This window comes from Microtus pennsylvanicus, chromosome 1, assembly GCF_037038515.1.
Source record: "Microtus pennsylvanicus isolate mMicPen1 chromosome 1, mMicPen1.hap1, whole genome shotgun sequence".
Classification (NCBI taxonomy): Eukaryota; Metazoa; Chordata; class Mammalia; order Rodentia; family Cricetidae; genus Microtus; species Microtus pennsylvanicus.
The window spans coordinates 36,746,721-36,763,495 of record NC_134579.1 but is presented as its reverse complement, the minus strand read 5'-3'; the positions used below and the strand labels follow the sequence as shown (position 1 = coordinate 36,763,495).

The 16,775-nt window shown below is 44.4% G+C and overlaps 1 protein-coding gene across 2 annotated transcripts in view; it reads left to right on the top strand.

Annotated features, from left to right (window-relative positions):
- C2cd2 (C2 calcium dependent domain containing 2) overlaps positions 1-16,775 on the top strand; it is a 68,301-nt gene that overhangs the window by 43,226 nt on the left and 8,300 nt on the right. Inside the window, exons 11-14 of one of the 2 annotated variants that reach the window (XM_075961524.1) lie at positions 1,104-1,217; positions 9,241-9,368; positions 11,003-11,324; positions 15,835-15,869. In XM_075961524.1, the coding sequence (XP_075817639.1) occupies positions 1,104-1,217; positions 9,241-9,368; positions 11,003-11,324; positions 15,835-15,869 (599 nt within the window). The remainder of the gene's footprint in view (positions 1-1,103; positions 1,218-9,240; positions 9,369-11,002; positions 11,325-15,834; positions 15,870-16,775) is intronic. The other variant, XM_075961534.1, reaches the window with a different exon arrangement.

Here is a 16,775-nt window from a genome sequence, read left to right as displayed (position 1 = left end):
GTCTCATTGCAGGAGATGCACAGGTCCTCTGTGGGGTGGGTCTCGTCCTGCAGCACTGAGCATTGTAAGCTGCAGCACCAAGCTTTGGGGTGGGTCTCATCCTGCAGCACTGAGCATTGTAAGCTGCAGCACCAAGCTTTGGCAAAAGAAGTCTGGTGGCATGGAAAGAAAGACATTGGCGTTGCGCAGTTATTTTTATACGCTATGAAAAACCGTTGGCAACGAGCCAGGCATGATGACAAATGCCTTTAATTCCAGCAGTTGGGAAGCAGAGGCAGATGGCTCTCTGTGAATTCCAGGATAGCCAAGGCTACAAGACCCTGTGTCAAAAGAGAAAGTGGTTAAGGGGCAGAGATGAGGTTCTGCCTGGAAGTTTCACTAAAGTTGCAGTCTGGTTCTAAGACTCCGGCCACGTGGGACTCATGATGGTTAGGTCTAGTTAGTTGAATGTAAAACACTGTGGATAAGGCAACATGATGTAAAACTGAGGATGTGGCTCAGTTGGGCAGCGTTGGCCTAACATGGATGGGTCCCCAGCATTGATTGTATCAAGTAGGCATAATGGCTCACATTTGTAATTGCAGCACAGGGGAAGTGGAGGTACGAGGATCAGGAATTCAAGGTCATTCTTGCCTAATATGAAATTTAAGGCCAGCCTAGGATATATGATGCTGTTTCTCAAAAAAAAAAAAAAAGGTAATTTGGTTTTAATGGGAACAGCACTGACCTTCCTATTGCAATGTAGCAGGGCATTGTCAGGAGACATGGAGAATGAAAAACACATTTTATTGGTATATTGTTTCTGTTTGTGTAAAGGAATTATCTTCCCAAAATAGCTTCCTTGGCATAGATCAGGGACCCACAATTCACATGAGAACTCCAGTTTCATTAAAATGGCTCTGAATTTTTACTCTACTTTCGACTCCCAGCCCCACTTTTGCCAACATGGTAAAAGAATTGAGAGGGTATAAATCTTAAAACCCAGCCCTGGCCAGTAACAACTGCAGGGCCTCAAGGTGAAGCCCCTTCTAGAATCTTCTCACCTTCTAGAATCTTCTGTTGGGTGTTTGCATGCCCTTGGTGATAGAGTCTTGTTCTTACAGAGTCCCCCGTGAGGACACCCATCAAGGTGAAGGTCATTGAGAAGGACATCTCTGTCCAGGCTATTTCGTGCCACAGCGCTCCCGTCAGCAAGACGTTCTCCTCTTCAGACACAGGTAAGGTGTGATCTGTTCTCCATCTATGCACTTCTGAGCTTTAGGAGTGAAGGTTTTCTTTACTTTATCTTTGGGGAGTCTTTGTTTTAGTTGCAAGTAGAAAATTAAAAAGGAGCTGGGACTGTCAGAGGAAGGAAGATAGAAGACAGAGCAGGGTCCCCGCTAGGTCTGTGGAGCACTTTAACAAAACAAGCAGGTAGTGGGGCCCCACTTTGTAACTTTCTGAAAGCCATCTTTCCTATCATTTGGCACGTGGGTGATGTCAGTGCTGTTGGATAGGCAACACAGGGAATAACACGGGCTGGATGCTGTGCTTGGTTTATACTGTGTGTTCAAGAACTTGAGAACAATTTTCTGAGCTCTCTGGGTGTTTCTTTTAGCTATTTTTGTATAGCTGCAGTGAACAGCTGACAGACACAGCCTCGTGGTGGGAAAGATTGTTTTGGCTCCAGTTTCAATCCATCATTGCGGGGGAAGGGGGAATATGGCATTGCAAACATGTCATGGAGTCAGTACTACATTAGCCCAGGAAGTAAAGAGATTCTAAAATCAGGGGCCAGGCTATACCCTTCAAACGCCTGTCCCTAGTGTCAGATGTCTGCCAGTGAGCCTCCACTTTCTAAAGGTTCCACAGCCTCCCAGAATAGTGCCACTGGCCGGGGAACAAGTGCCTGTGGGAGACATTTGATATCTAAGCCGTAGTATTGCATCCTGATTCTAAAGGTTCATAGTTGTCTTATAATACAAAATGCATTTGGGCCAACTTCAAGAATACTCATAAACTCAATAGTTCCAACATGTTCAAGGATTGGATCTAAGTATAGAGTTTTGTTTTTGAGACTCAGGAAAGTCCCTTAGCTGTGAGCCCCTGTAAAATCAAAAGGAAAGTCATGTATTTCTAGACTGCAAAGGTAGAGTAAATGTGCCCATTCTAGAAGGGAGAAATGGGAGGATGGAAGGAGAGATTAAATTAGAGGGAGACTGAACCTCAGCAAGGCACTGGGTGCTTTAGCCCTGTGTGGCCTGAAATGCTCGTGGAGGTATGATCTGAGTACCAACAGACACAGAGAGTTCCACTCCTGTGGCCTTGCCATTTGCAGCCCATGTGACCTCTCTCTGGGGCTAGCTCCACCTACAGCTTTCCTTGGGAGATGTCCCATGGTCCAAGGGTCTCTACTGCAGCTTAGGCTTCCTCCTCGGAGACTCTGCCCTATGAGATGCTCCTTACAGGAAACGCAACCCTGAATTACATGGCCTCACAAGCTTTCCTAATCTAGGCATATTTTTTTTCATAATGCCATAATTCTTGTATACTGCATGTATGAAAATCTCGCACCATGTGGTCAACACTAAGTTTCACCGATTACTTCTTACGTATCATGACCGCAGTGACTTCTGAGTGACCTGTGACAACACTTCTCTAAGCAGCCCTGTTCAAGCAGGGTGCCCTGCAGCTATGTCCTTTAAAGAGAACTCTTTCAAATGAGCAAGCAGTTTTACGTGCCTGTGATGTCTGGGGTCTCACCAAATCTTGAAATTCACTAAAAGCATCCTCTACATCCCAGTGCAAACCATTTGACTTCTTCCTTATGGTGCTTATCTCAAGTAACTATGGCAACCTGTCACACTTGCTTTGGCAGGTTGAGATGTTTTTCTTTATTGGCCAAATAGTTTATTTTTCATATATTTCTACTCTAATTTTTATTCGGACTCCACTGTAAACCTGACTAAAGCAGTCAGCCATAACCATACCATAGCCTGAATGCTGTGCTGCCTTGAATTACTTTGGAATTCAGCCTCTTTATAATTTCCAGAACATAGTTAAAATATAGGCAAATTCTGTGCCAAAACATGTAAACGGAGACTGTTCATTTGTGTTCTGGCCACCCAGACCCAAAAAATCACACAGAAATTATATGCTTCATGTATATTTCTGGCTAGCTCTTACATCTTAAATTAACCCATTTCTATTCATCTGTGAATCATCACATTACCTGCCAGTAAGATTCTGTGTTCCAGTGTCTTTCTCCTTTGGCAACTACATGGCGGCTCTCTTACTCCACCTACTCTCTCTCTATATCTCTGTTCGGATTTCCCGCCTGGGTCTATTCTGCCAAGCCATTGGCTGTAACAGTTTTATTCATCAACCAATAAAGCAATACATATAAGGAAGGACATCATCTCCCCTTTTCTGTATAATTAAAAAGGAAGGTTTAAACTTCATAGTAAAATTACATATAACAAAACAGGTATCAAGCAAGAAATACAGTTACAGTATTTCTTTATGAGTCTAAATTTTCATATCTAATTTATCTTTTATCATAACTAAGGAAAACTATATAACTGTCTTCAACTCCAGCAAAGACCCCGGAAGGATATAATATTATCTAAGTTAACAGGAAGTGCATTGTAAGCAACTTCCAAAACACTAGAATTGACAAGAGACATCTTGCTGCCTGGACAATCACCCAAAGATTTTCTATAATATTGGAGCACCCATCTTCAGCCTACAGGCCCATAGTACCTGGCAGACTTTTTCATGAAGCAGGAAATTTGAAAGACTGCTTTGCCTGTATTGCCAGTTTGTCAGTCACTTTCTTCTGTGTCCTATAGAATGCCTGGCAGTTTCCTCTGTGAAACAGGAACCCTGAAGGATCATCTTGTCTTTTGGAAAATTTAGCAGTCATTTTTCTGTAGGTCCTGCATGTCCAGTTCATACAGCAAACCATCAAGCAGTCCAGGCAAAAGCAGTTTCTTGCCCAAATGGCTAGCAAACTCCATAAGGAGCCTCTTTGATGCCCATCATCCTCTTGAAGTAGATTGGTGCTACCAGGAGCAGATGTGTCTCATTGTCATGAAAGTCCTAGGTTAACAGTTAAATGCCATATTCTATAGGTCTTCGAAAGGTTTGAAGAATACCTACCCATGAAAACTTAACTAACATGACTACAAGTTTGACTGTTATAAAAGGCTATCTATTTACCTATAATTTTTAATTATACAGTACATTTTAATGAGCTGTATAAAGATGCCTTAAACAGGAGTAGATATATGAATATAACAAAATTGACCTTAAATTGTATCAATAAACCAAAGTCCATCCCAATGCAAAGTATTTATCTCTATATCATACCCCCTTATTGTTTTAGAAATTGATTGTGCCCATTAATCAATTATAATCAATCCTTTTAAAATAAAAATTAATCAATTATAATCAATCTTTTTAAAATAAAAAGTAACATTTATAAACAATCATTTTGGGAATTTGGGCATTGTTTTCTCCAAACTGCTTCCTGCTGTTTGTCAGGCAGAATATTTTTAGGGTTTATGGAGACAATTCAGGCAGAGTCTTCTTCCATTGAACCACATTAGCCTGGAAGGAATCCACAGGTTCTCATCTTCTGTGGAAACAAAAGCAGAACCTCTTTTCCAAAGCAATATATTCTTAAATCCAAAATTTGAATTCAAGATACCTTTATGTTGGTTTAACTTAGCAGTCCCCAGAATCAAATGTCTCTCTGCAGTCAAAAAAAAAATCAAAGAAAACACAATAATATACATAATCCAGACTCTCTGTGTATTTTCCATCTTTATGTGACTTACTATTTTACTCTATTTTTAATATTTAATTATCTTTGCTCCTTTAATCTGTTAATTTCTGTACTCTTGTCTATACTCTTTTTCCTCTTTCTCCCAAGCCTGTGTATAATTTTTTTTTTTTTTGGTTTTTCGAGACAGGGTTTCTCTGTGGTTTTGGAGCCTGTCCTGGAACTAGCTCTTGTAGACCAGGCTGGTCTCGAACTCACAGAGATCCGCCTGCCTCTGCCTCCCAAGTGCTGAGATTAAAGGCGTGCGCCACCACTGCCCGGCTATACACACTGTGACCCGTTCAGAGGTTTATTTTTGTCTAAATCTGTCTTTATCACATATCTGTAATCATTTTCCAACAAGGAGTGCCTTTTTCTTTTAATTCCTAAGTGGGTATGGCTAGGACCAACTCCATGGCCTTGCCTGTTGGCTCTGCCCCATCCAACATGGTGGAGGTTTGTTCATTGCCACTGTGGGCCATGCTCACTGCCTCAGCTCCAGGGGTGCAGCAGGTCTATGTCACAATTAACTGGAACCATATCCAGCACTCTGCTCACAAACCCCATTTAAGTGCAGGACCTCCCAAAAGAGCCAGAATTCCTGCTGCCAGCTCAACAGGAATCTGGTTCTCAGAGGAGCCAGCCGTGCAGTTTTGCTGCTAAGGCTGAATCAGGAAGCCTTATCCTAAAAGAATCATGACTCTGCTCACTGCTAGCAAACTGAACCTATCTGAAAAAAATGCTGCTACCAAGAAGCTTAACTCTGTTCTTTTGTGTCTAGAATTCCTTCCCAAGCTCTCTCAGGTTTTATGTGGATGTAGCTGGTCCACATTGGCGCCATTTTGTAATCGTACCAAAGAATTCCACAATATCCTGAAATGGAGTATAACAAAGGTTTATTTATTTGGGGATAAACTCAGTAAGGATAGCAATCCACAATCCTCTCTGTGCACTGGTAACTGGAGCCAAATCCAGCAGCAAAGAGAGCTGGGTACGCTTCTTGTCTGCCTTTATAGTACATGAGACCACACCCAAAGTGGGCTGGTGTCTTAAAGGCTATTGGCTGAAGGAGTTCCTACCACAAAAATGTGGCACAAATAGTCTCTAGTCCGTTTCTCAGTGGAGTCCTTGTTCCCATCCCAAAGAGCAGAAGCTCAGTCTCACCAACCGCATTTCTCTCAGCTCTCAGATCTCAACACACCCACAGGAATGAACCTAAGGCTTACTTACAGTGTTCTAAAGCTTTTCTTCCTTTTTAAAAATTATATTTTTGTTTATTTTTGATAATGTCATACTTATATACAAGATACATTGTATCTTGATCATAGCTCCCCACAGCTCCCCACTCCTCCTCTTCCCAGTTCTTTCCTAACACAAACACCTCCCACCCCCATGTCTTAACTCTTTTTATAACCTACTGGGTCCCTGCATATATATGGGGACATCGATTAGAGCATGGGTAACTCACTAGTGATGACAACCCCTGAAGAAAAATGACTTCGCCTCCCCCAGCAGCCATCAACTTCCAGTAGCTCTTCAGATATAAACCCACTCATCCATGTTGAATATTGTGGCTTGATCTTGTGTAAGTAATCACTGCTGCTGCGACTTAATGAGTGTGATGGCCGTTTCCTATCCAGAGGACAGCATTTTATAGCGCTCTTTCCTACCCTGTATCTTCTCTTTCCTCCCTTTCTTTCAGAATGTTCCCTCAGCCTTGGGGAAGTTACTTATTCTCAGCATTTTTATCAGTTATGTATGAGTCTCTGCTTAAAGGGGGTGGGCTTCTCTGAAAAGCAGTTGAGATTAACACTAGTCTATGGATATGAACAAATTTTTTGGCACCATGTCTATTTAGCAAAATAACAATAGAGGGCTCCTTCTCGTTGTTTTGTTTTGTTTTTTCTTTTACCAGTTTATAGGATCAGGAGTGAATTCCTATGCAACAGACTTCAAATCCAATCAGAAGCGGTTGGGTTATTTCATAGTAGCCATGGCCCTATTGTGCTAGTAGATACATCTTGCCTGTTAGGTCAGTATCATAGGGTGCAGGGTCTACTGCTGGGTAAGCCCATTGATTCTTTTTCTCCCCCAGCAGCCTGCATAGCACCTTCCAGCAGGGAGGAAGTTTTCAGGTCAGTTCCAGATTTCTCTGTGTTCTAAACAAAAGTGTGTGGTGTCTTCGGCAATAGGTCTTACCTTCTAGTTATGGTGGGCAGCAAGAGCAATGGCAGTAGCCTGTGTCATTTGGGAGCCTCTAGAGCTTCTGGAAGGGTTTTTCTAGTCCACATTTCCAAATTCTCCCATGTTTTTCCCACAAGCTATTTCCAAAGGCCTAAGAACCACATATCCAGGTTTGGCAGAAGCAACAACCTCACTTCTCCACTACCAATTTCCTGGATTAGTTTTTTTGTATATTTTGTATCACTGTTACCAAGGAAGCTGGCAGAAACAGTGTAATGGAGGAAAGATTGTTTTGGCTCACTGTTTCAAGAGTAAATTCATGTTAACCAGAGTGTATAATAGAGCCTATTCACATCATGGCCCACCAGGAAGCAGAGAGGGAGCTCTGGAACCAAGGCCTGAGCCTTGACCTTCAATGGCAGTGGTTTTATCCCTAAAGGTATTATAACCTCCAGAGTAGCACCCTCATCTGGGAAGCAGGCCCTTTAAACACTGTGGAGGACATTTGACATTCAAGCTGTATCAATATCAGTTCTCCAATTTTAGGATTGTTTTCATGTAATCCTCATCTTGAAGATACATTTTCCTTTCTATAAGTCAGTGTGGGGACCTAAGTTTGATCTCCAACATCCACTTAAAAATCGGGAGTGGCCAAACAAGTCTATAAGCCCACCTCTGGGGATGTAGAAAAAAAAGGTCCCTGGGGCTTGCTGGCAGCCAATCTGAACCAATTGGTGAGCTCCAAATTCAATGAAAAATGGTGTCTCAAAAAACAAGATGGAAGCCGGGCGATGGTGGTGCACGCCTTTAATCCCAGCACTCAGGAGGCAGAGGCAGGCGGATCTCTGTGAGTTCGGAACCAGCCTGGTCTACAGAGCTAGTTCCAGGACAGGCTCCAAAGCCACAGAGAAACCCTGTCTCAAAAAAAAAAAAAACCAAGATGGAGATCTGTTAAGAAGAGACCCATTGTCAACTTCTGGCCCCTACCCATGTGCACAGAATTGAATGAATACATACATATGCACACACAGAGACACATGCATACACACATACAACATGCACACGCACTCATACACACAAATGAGGCTTATAAACATTACAGAAAATGTCAAGGTTTTAGGAATTTTGTGACTGTGGAAACCAGACCCTGTGACCTGCGGCCATGGCCATTCTTAAAGCATTTTTGTTGTATTTGTTTTTTCATTTGCTTCTCTAGTCCTGGAAATCAAACCCAGGGCCTTGTGCATACTCCGTAAGTATCTATCAGTGAGCTACACCACCATCCCTCTTTGTCATGTTTAATTTTGCCTTAGCAGAACAGTGTAAACTATAAGTACACGTTCTCTGAGGGAGAGACTCCATTAAGCACCTCCACTCTGCCACCTGCCTGATGGCCTGGCATCATTCTCCTTGTCAAGTGGAGATTATTTTTAAAAAATAAAACAAAAGAGAGAGAAGAGCTCGCCTCATGGAGCGTGCAGGCTCTGTCAGCAGTACTTGGTATATTTATGACACAGGAAGGGCCAGCTCTTAATTGCTTTTATTAGCTGCCTGTAATTAGTGTTGTGTGTCAGCTGCTTTTGGGAGGGAGAGTTATGTGCCTTTGTGAGGTCAAATTTTTCCCAGTGTTTAAAGAATTTCTTCTTTTTTCTTTCTTTTACTTTCTTTTTGGTGTGTGTGTGTGTGTGTGTGTGTGTGTGTGTGTGTGTGTGTGTCAGTTACTGCATGCATGTGGAGGTCAAGGGGACGACCTGCAGGCATCTGTTCTCTCCTTCCCCCCACTGGGTCCCAGGGATCAAATTCAAGTTAGAGGGTCTGGCACGGTGCCTTTGCTCACTGTACCATCTCATCCACCTACAGTTTATTTGTTTTTGTCTGCTGGCTTTTGCCACTTTGCATAGTCTTCTTGACAAAAAGCAATCAACTTGTAAACAGTAAAACACAAGTTTTACGCAGACACATCAATGAGTAGCTCATAACTGTGGGGAGTAGATGATGATGACCCTCGCTCCTTTCTAAAGATGAAGTTTTACAGGGACCAGACTTTGCCCGTTCATTTACATTTGGCTCCTGGCTGCTTCTACTATATGGAGAGATGAGTTGCAATAACACCTCAACCACTTACTTTATCCCTCTTTCTCCAAAATGTTTGCCATCCACTGCTTATAGACCATTCGTGCCCCCTCCTCTGGGAGTTCCAGAGGAGCCTTTTAATCTTGCTACTGAACTCAGTGCTACCTTCCTCCTGGCAGAGCTACTGGTGCTGAATGGCTCAGATCCTGTGGCTGAAGTTGCCATTCGGCAGCTCAGTGAATCCTCAAAGCTGAAGCTGAAGTCCCCACGGAAGAAAAGTACCATCATCATTTCAGGGATCTCCAAGGTAGGTGAAGGCAGCACCCCAGTCCCTCATCCACCCAGACGGTCCCCTCTACAGAGTCTAATACAGTTCCTTCCCACCAGAGAGGTAGTTACTTTGGGACCACGGTAGTCATTTGTCCTGTTGACACAGGAAGGTAGCAGCCATCTGCTTAGTAATGCTCTGAGGCTTGAGATCTTGGTAAGTCATTTCTGGAATGATTACTAAGAGAGAAAGAAAAGCACATGGTACAGGGTCTACCTTGCCGCCTCCCAAGTTCATTTTTTCCATATTACTCATTTCCAAAACATTTAAATATTTTATAATAAATATGTGTATTCCTTTTCATTACTGATAGAAACAAAGATTGTTCTGCAGAATGTTCTAGTTCAGCTCCCCTGCTCTTCCACTCTGGTAACTTTTGGGGAGCAGAAAGAGGGTGTGAACTGCCTTTGTTTGCAGCCGTGCCCCTGGAGTGCAGAGCAGGCTAGATCTTCAGTGCCAGGGGCCATGGGAGAAACTGGTTCTTTCTAGACGTTTTCAAATGTAGATGGAGAGAGAGCGCTGCAGTAAGCGACAGTAGTTGTAGCCATGACTGGGGAGGGTGGTTGGGTCTTACAAGGCAGGCAGGAGAGCATGTTGGAAATGACTCTCTTAGTTGCTGGCAGGTGCCAGTGATGAGTCATGATAGGTAGTGATATACACAGTATTGTGAGTATCCTGAATCCAGGACTTCAAAAGAAAGCTCATGATGGCCTTGAACACCAAGGCAGGGGGAGTCTCTTCTTGGCTTCTTCAGTCACCAGAATATGAGGGGCAGATCTCTGGGGCCAACGAGGCCAAATAGTGGAAGCTTTTATTCAGTCTGGGTTAATAAGCAAGACCCATGATCATCTCTCTACTTTCTGGCTTTGCCTCAGAATCATCAGATGATCTTCATCTTTAATACCTGTAGGCCACTTTGATTATTAGTTTTATTGGCATATAGACTGCTGTATTGGTATCATATCATGCACTTCTGTAAGCTGTCACTTAGCAAAGCTACTTGTGTGACTGCCACCCAGGTTAAGAACAGCAAGGGTGCTGCGTCTTTCAGTCATTGCTGTTGAGCCACTGTCCCAGCTTTCCACATTACCTATTAGTTTAGTGCCTGTAACTTTACAAACAAATACAGTCCGTAAGAGGACCCATCATCTTCTGGTTAATCTCTACTTTGAGACAGAAAGGTGCTTAGTAACAAGAGTGTAAAAGACTAAATCTGCCCAAGTTTATGCTCTTTGCTGAGCTATACCTTATCTACTTTGAAGAAAGTGATAGTCCTTGCCACTCACCTTCTGGGGTTCCCTTACTGATAGGTGTGCAGTAGGAAGTGTGTTAACTCTTCTCCAGCACCCACAGCACCCTCCAGACCACCTCTGGATGCCTTGTGGCTCTCTGACTTGGCTAAGATGGAAACGTATTTTATAAGCATTTACCATGTAACACAGGGGCCTTTGGGGGCTAGCTGTCCTGGCTACTGCTTGATATATCTAGTCACAATGCCTTGGGAGGCGATATTCAGGTGGTGTCGAACCCTCTCTGTCTTCCATGTGCTCTTGTTACATCCATGGGCTGGTTTGTCATTTACCCTCAGCCCTGTTATACATCTCCCCTGACAGACCTCACTGTCTCAGGACCACAATGCTGCCCTCATGCTGGACTATGCAGCTTCTATGGACAGCACCAAACAAGGGGATGCCCCATCCACTCTGTGCCCTCAAGAAGCAGCTGCAGCCTCTTCCACCTCCCCACCTGAAGATGAGCCCGCCCAGGCCCTACCTGCCCTCAAGCCTAGAGAGGATGATTTAGACTCCTGGGACCTGGAAAAGGAACCCCCAGCAGCAGCATGGAGTGGTCCAGCCTTACAGGAACCAGATGGGGACGAACTGTCAGAGAGCTCTTTGAGTGCTTCGGAGCTTGGAGCCATCAAGAAGCATAAAGGTACCCGTTCCCAAGCCCCCCAGCTTCTCTCTTGGGCTTCCCTCTCTGTGTTGTTGCTCCCATGCTGGCCTCCCTTCCTTTTGTCCTCTCTGAGGCTGTCCTGGCTTCATCCCCTCCCTCCCAGTATGCTCAGACACTGAGAGCTGGAAGGCAGGTAGGAAGCCTGCATGTGAGCAGCTGGGGCTTCATCTTCTCATCTGGGGCCACTGTGTTTTCATGCCTCCAAGCACCCTCCCTGTCTGGCTCTCTCCATCTGGAAACAGAGCTATCCAAGGCATCAGAGTACCACGAGGAGTTAGGTGCCATAATGTCCAGGGACAGAGCAAAGTGAGCAGAGATTGGCATCTAACCTTACTTGCTCCTCTCAGTCTCTTCTTCCAACTAGAACCAAAAGAGACCTCACCACCTGGAATCAACAAGATCTATAAGGCAAGAATCCCTCCAGAATAACTACTCACTGACTTGATACACACATAGTAACGAAGTCATTTGTTAGCACAATCAGTTTGTTTTCCTCATGAGCAATGAGCCCTTATTTCAGAGCCTGGCATTTCTTGTGGGTGGACACTTGGACCTAGACCTTTGGGAACAGTTCCAGGACTTGGGAGATTTCAGACTCACTGAGCTTCACCTCTAAGACCTAGAGACCATCCCTAATATCCATGTCCTCAAAAAGATGAGTGCTGAAAGAGGCACCTGAGTCAACCCAGGAGCTATGGTGGAACTCAGATCCACTCCTAACTCTGCCTTATCTGGGGCTCCAAGGCCCACTTACTTCCAGCAGATTTCTCAGGATTCTCTTGAAGTGCACTGGGCACAAAGCTTAGCCATCCCAGGTGTTAAGAATCCTGGCCAACTGCTTCTGCTAGAGACAGGTGGGGTCTCCTGCTGGGCAATTTTGCCTCATGGAGGACATAGGTACTGTTTGCAGACAGCTGCGGTGTCATAGCCAGGAAAAGTAGTACTATTGGCCCGTAGGGGGTAGAAGCTAAAGGTACCACACTCTTTAGGGAGCATGGCACAGACACCACCACACAGTGGAACACAAGTCCCAGGTGCTGAGGTTAAGCTGTTGCTGTTTAGCTTCTTGCCTGTGACTTGTGCCCTTTGCCAAATGGATAGGGGGAGGAATTGAACATTAAAAGGAGAAAGAGGGTGTTCCTGGGGAAGATTTCATATCACCCCAGCCTCTGTTTCCCACAACTTGGCCTTGGGGACCCTCGGTTGAACACTGTACCTTCCCTGGGTGAGCTGTGTCCCAGGGTATCAGGTGGACTGTCTACTGACTACCCCATGTGCATACTCTGACCTGGTCTTTGTCCTGGGATCACAGAAGCCTCTGGGAGGTTGCTGGGAAAGTCAGTGAGCAGGGGAGAACAAGGAATACTCGGGTATATCCTGTCCTCCACTTGTTTGAGTTAATAGTCTATACATTCATGTCCCTGCAGAACCCAAAGCTCCCTCTGTGCCCTCCAGGTTTCTAAGAGATGCCAAGCCTACCACCCCTGTGCATGTACCCACCGCTCTTTTTCTTCCTTCCAGCCTTTCCTGCTCCTGCTAGCTTTGGTCTCCCTTGGGGTACCCTCCTTGCTGTGCACCTAACATCCTTCTCCCTTCACTGGCCAGATGGAAGAATGCCTCTTAGGAGTCTGGATGTCTGTCACATCTTCTGGGGGCTCGAAAAGCCTATTTGCATGAGAGCTTCCCCCAGAGGCTGGGCATTGGGGGTCTAAGCATGTTTGACTGATCTGGGAGCTGAGGTTGAACCTGCCCTCGGGTACTTGAAATGCCTTGACCTAAAGTTTTCTGAAAGAGAGTATTTGGCAACATATTAAAAAATTATTTTGTAGAGCTCAGGCATGGTAGCACATGCCTTTAATACTAGCACTTGGGAGACAGAGGCAGGGGGATCTCTGAGTTTAAGGCTAACCTGGTATATATGGTGAATTCCAGGCCAACCAGAACTAAATGGTGGAAACTTGTTTTAAGGGGGGGGGGGGGACTAGAAGGATGCTCAGTGGGCAAAGTGTTTACTATGCAAGCATGAAGAACCAAGTTCAGATTCCCAGTACCCATGCAAAAACATATACATCTGTAATTCCAGTACTAATGGAAGACAAAGACATAAGGATCCCGGGAGCTCTCTCTAGCCAGACTAGCCAGTGGGTGAGCTGCAGGTTTAGTGGGGTATTCTGTCAAAAACTGTGGTGGAGAAAAATAGAGGAAGATACCTCATATTAACCTCTAACCCCCACACAGATATATAGGTGACTACACCTGCAATATGCTTCCCCCCCACCACACACATACGCTTAGTTTATATCCTGCAGTTTCTAGAAGCTTTGTACTTAGCCTGAGATGTTGGCAGAATGTTAATAAGTCTAAGTTGGGTTGTCAAACCATTTCATTTCATGATATTTTTTTCAATACCAGTACTACAGGAAATGGCTTGGTGGGGTTTAGTTGGTTCTTTGTTTGTTTGTTTTTTTTAATTTATTTTATGTGGGTGTTTTTTTAAAATTTATTTTATATGGGTATTTTTTTTTCCTGAATGTATATCTGGGTACCACTTGCATGCCTAGTGCCTTCAGAGGCCAGAAAAGAGTATCCCTTTCCCTGGAATTGGAATTATAGGTGGTTGCAGGCTACCATGTGGGTGCTGGGAATAGAACCTGGGTCCTCTAGAAGAGCAGCCAGTGTTTGTAACCTCTTTTTAAAATTTTACATACCAATCCCAGTTCTCACTCTCTCCCCTCCTCCCATTTCCTTCCCCTATCCCCCACCCCACACCACCATCCACTCCTCAGAGAGGGTAAGGCACATTGCTTTGGGGAAGGCCCAAGGCCCTTCCTACTGTATCTGGGCTGAGCAAGGTATCCATTCAAAGAGAACAGGTTCCAAAAAAGCCAGTACTTGCAGTAGGGATAAATCCTGGTGCCACTGCCAGTGGCCCTGCAGTCTGCCCCAGCCATACAACTGTCACCCACATTCAGAGGGACTAGTTTGGACCTATGCTGTTTCCTTCCCTGTCCATACTTAGATCCACCTGGAAAGGGAAATAGAAAAGATGGCCTGACAAAATTGGGATACTAGGGTGGGGGGAGTAGGGAGGGCAGAAGGAGAAGAAGAGGGGAGAAGTGGGGGAGGAGAACTTGAAGGAACAGGATAGTCAAGGAGGAAGGACAGAGATGAGAGCAAGGAAAGAGATATTTTGATTCAGGGATCCATTATGGGGTTAGCAAGAAACTGGCACTAGAGAAGTTCCCAGGAATCCACGAGGATGACCCCAGCTAAGACCCTAAGCAATAGAGGAAAGAGTGCCCAAACTAACCTTGCCCTGTAGTCAGACTGATGAATATCTTAAATATCACCATAGAACCTTCATCCAGCAACTGATGGGAACAGAGGCAGAGACCTGCATTGGAGCACTGGACTGAGCTCCCAAAGCCCAGTTGAAGAGTGGGTGGAGTAAGAATATGAGCAAAGAGGTCAAGACCCTGATGGGGACCCCCACTGAAACAGTTTACATGAGCTCTTAACTTCTTAGCCATCTCTACAGCCCCCAGGGATTGGTTTTAAACCAAGATTTACATGACTTGCAAACCATCTGCATCTTCTAGTATAGTCAGGAGAGTGTTGAAGGCTTTGGATTTCCATGGAACTGGAATTCTCCTGGACTCTTGCTAAATGGGAATTTATATATTATATTTCAGCCAAAACAGAAAATTGATTTCCCAAATTCAATTTAAGTTTTTATTTTATTTTTATTTTCTAGACAGGTTTCCCTGTAGTTTTTGGTGCCTGTCCTGGAACTAGCTCTTGTAGACCAGGCTGGTTTCAAACTCCCAGAGATCCACCTGCCTCTGCCTCCCGAGTGCTGGGACTAAAGTCATGCGCCACCACCACCCAGCTATTTTAGGTTCTAAAAGCACTGGCAGGACTGGAGATGTAGCTCAGTGGTAGAGTGCTTTGTATAGCATGCATGAGGTCCTGGGTTTGTTTCCAGCACTTGAAAAGAAAGTACTGCTGCAGCTGTGTGATAATAAGCCCACTGGAACTGTACACATGGGTCTGGGTGGTAAATTTTGTCCTGTGTTCATCACAAAGGCCCTTAGAAAGATTTGAGAAAAAAAACTGGAAAGAAACGTTGCCAAATATCTTGGATGGCAAACTTGCATGTGTGTGCTTAAAAATGCATATACATGTACATGCATGTACAAATAGGAGCATGACTGCCCATGTTCACATATGTATGTATATACGCATGTAATGTATGTGCATGTGTGTATGAGTCTCTGCTATGTGTGCATGTGTGTGCCTGTATACAAGTGTGAGCATGTGTGTGCATTAGTGTACTCAGGTGTGCATGTGAATGCGTGTGTAGGCATGTGTGTGCACTGTGATACAATGACTCCAAGCTTTAACTTTCATTCTGACTCTGTTCTTGCGTGCTCTTCTTTTTGCCTCTCCACATCTCTGCATCTCGTGCTCGTTCCCTTTCACTTAAGAGGATCACTATGCCAACCAGAATTAATTATCTGCACAGTAAGTTATTTTTCATCTTGCATTTTTAAAACATTCTGTGTAATTGACTATGTAGAGAGTACCGGCAGAGTGAAGGGTTTCCCACTGCCTGACCTTTCCTGTGGCTGGTTTTCTGTGGTCTTGACTTCTAAGTAGATTGTCACCTTCATCAGCCATCAGACAGGACACTTCCTCTGTCCTCTGATGGTGCAAAGCCACCTTGCTGTGATGGCTTCAGCAAGGTATCACCTGGGCAGCCTGGCTGGGATAAGGGAGCCTGGCAGAGCTTTACTGGTTTGTTGTCTCTTGAGTTGTCTCTTCTATGCAGGTCTGTCTGAGACTTCTTTTGAGATCTGAGGTTGCTTTTGGACACCAGAGAACACGCTTTCAGGTTGCCAGGGCCATTGTCTTCCTACATGCAGATTTTAATAGAGATTCTCCTATTGGCTATTTATATCGGCCCCTCCACAGAAATAATAGGATAAATCTAGGAATGTGACAGCAGGGCTAGAATTTAGAATAATTTTCAGATTCCTTTCTGTGTCTATCATGCTTCAGTCTTCTTGGGGGTGTTTTTAAAGGGGAGACTAACACCAGGAAGAGAATTTTCCCCAGTGCCAGCTCCCCATTTAAAAACTGTGTGATTTGCCTCAGATTTCACATAACTTCAAATGCAAGTTTGAAAACCCAGTGTGTGAAAGTCAAACCAGTACAGCCAGGGCTCATGTCTCCTTAAACACTGGAGGCTTTTTAATGTCCACAGACTTACGCTAAGCAACACCCCCAGGAAGGCCAGTGTGATATTTTAGCGTGTGGACACTCACATAATGACAACTCAGGAGAGTTCCCTTCTTAAGACTTTGTGCATGGAGCCTTCCTACTCCTACACATATGCTCCTTCATATGACTTCCTGTGAACTGCGGTCA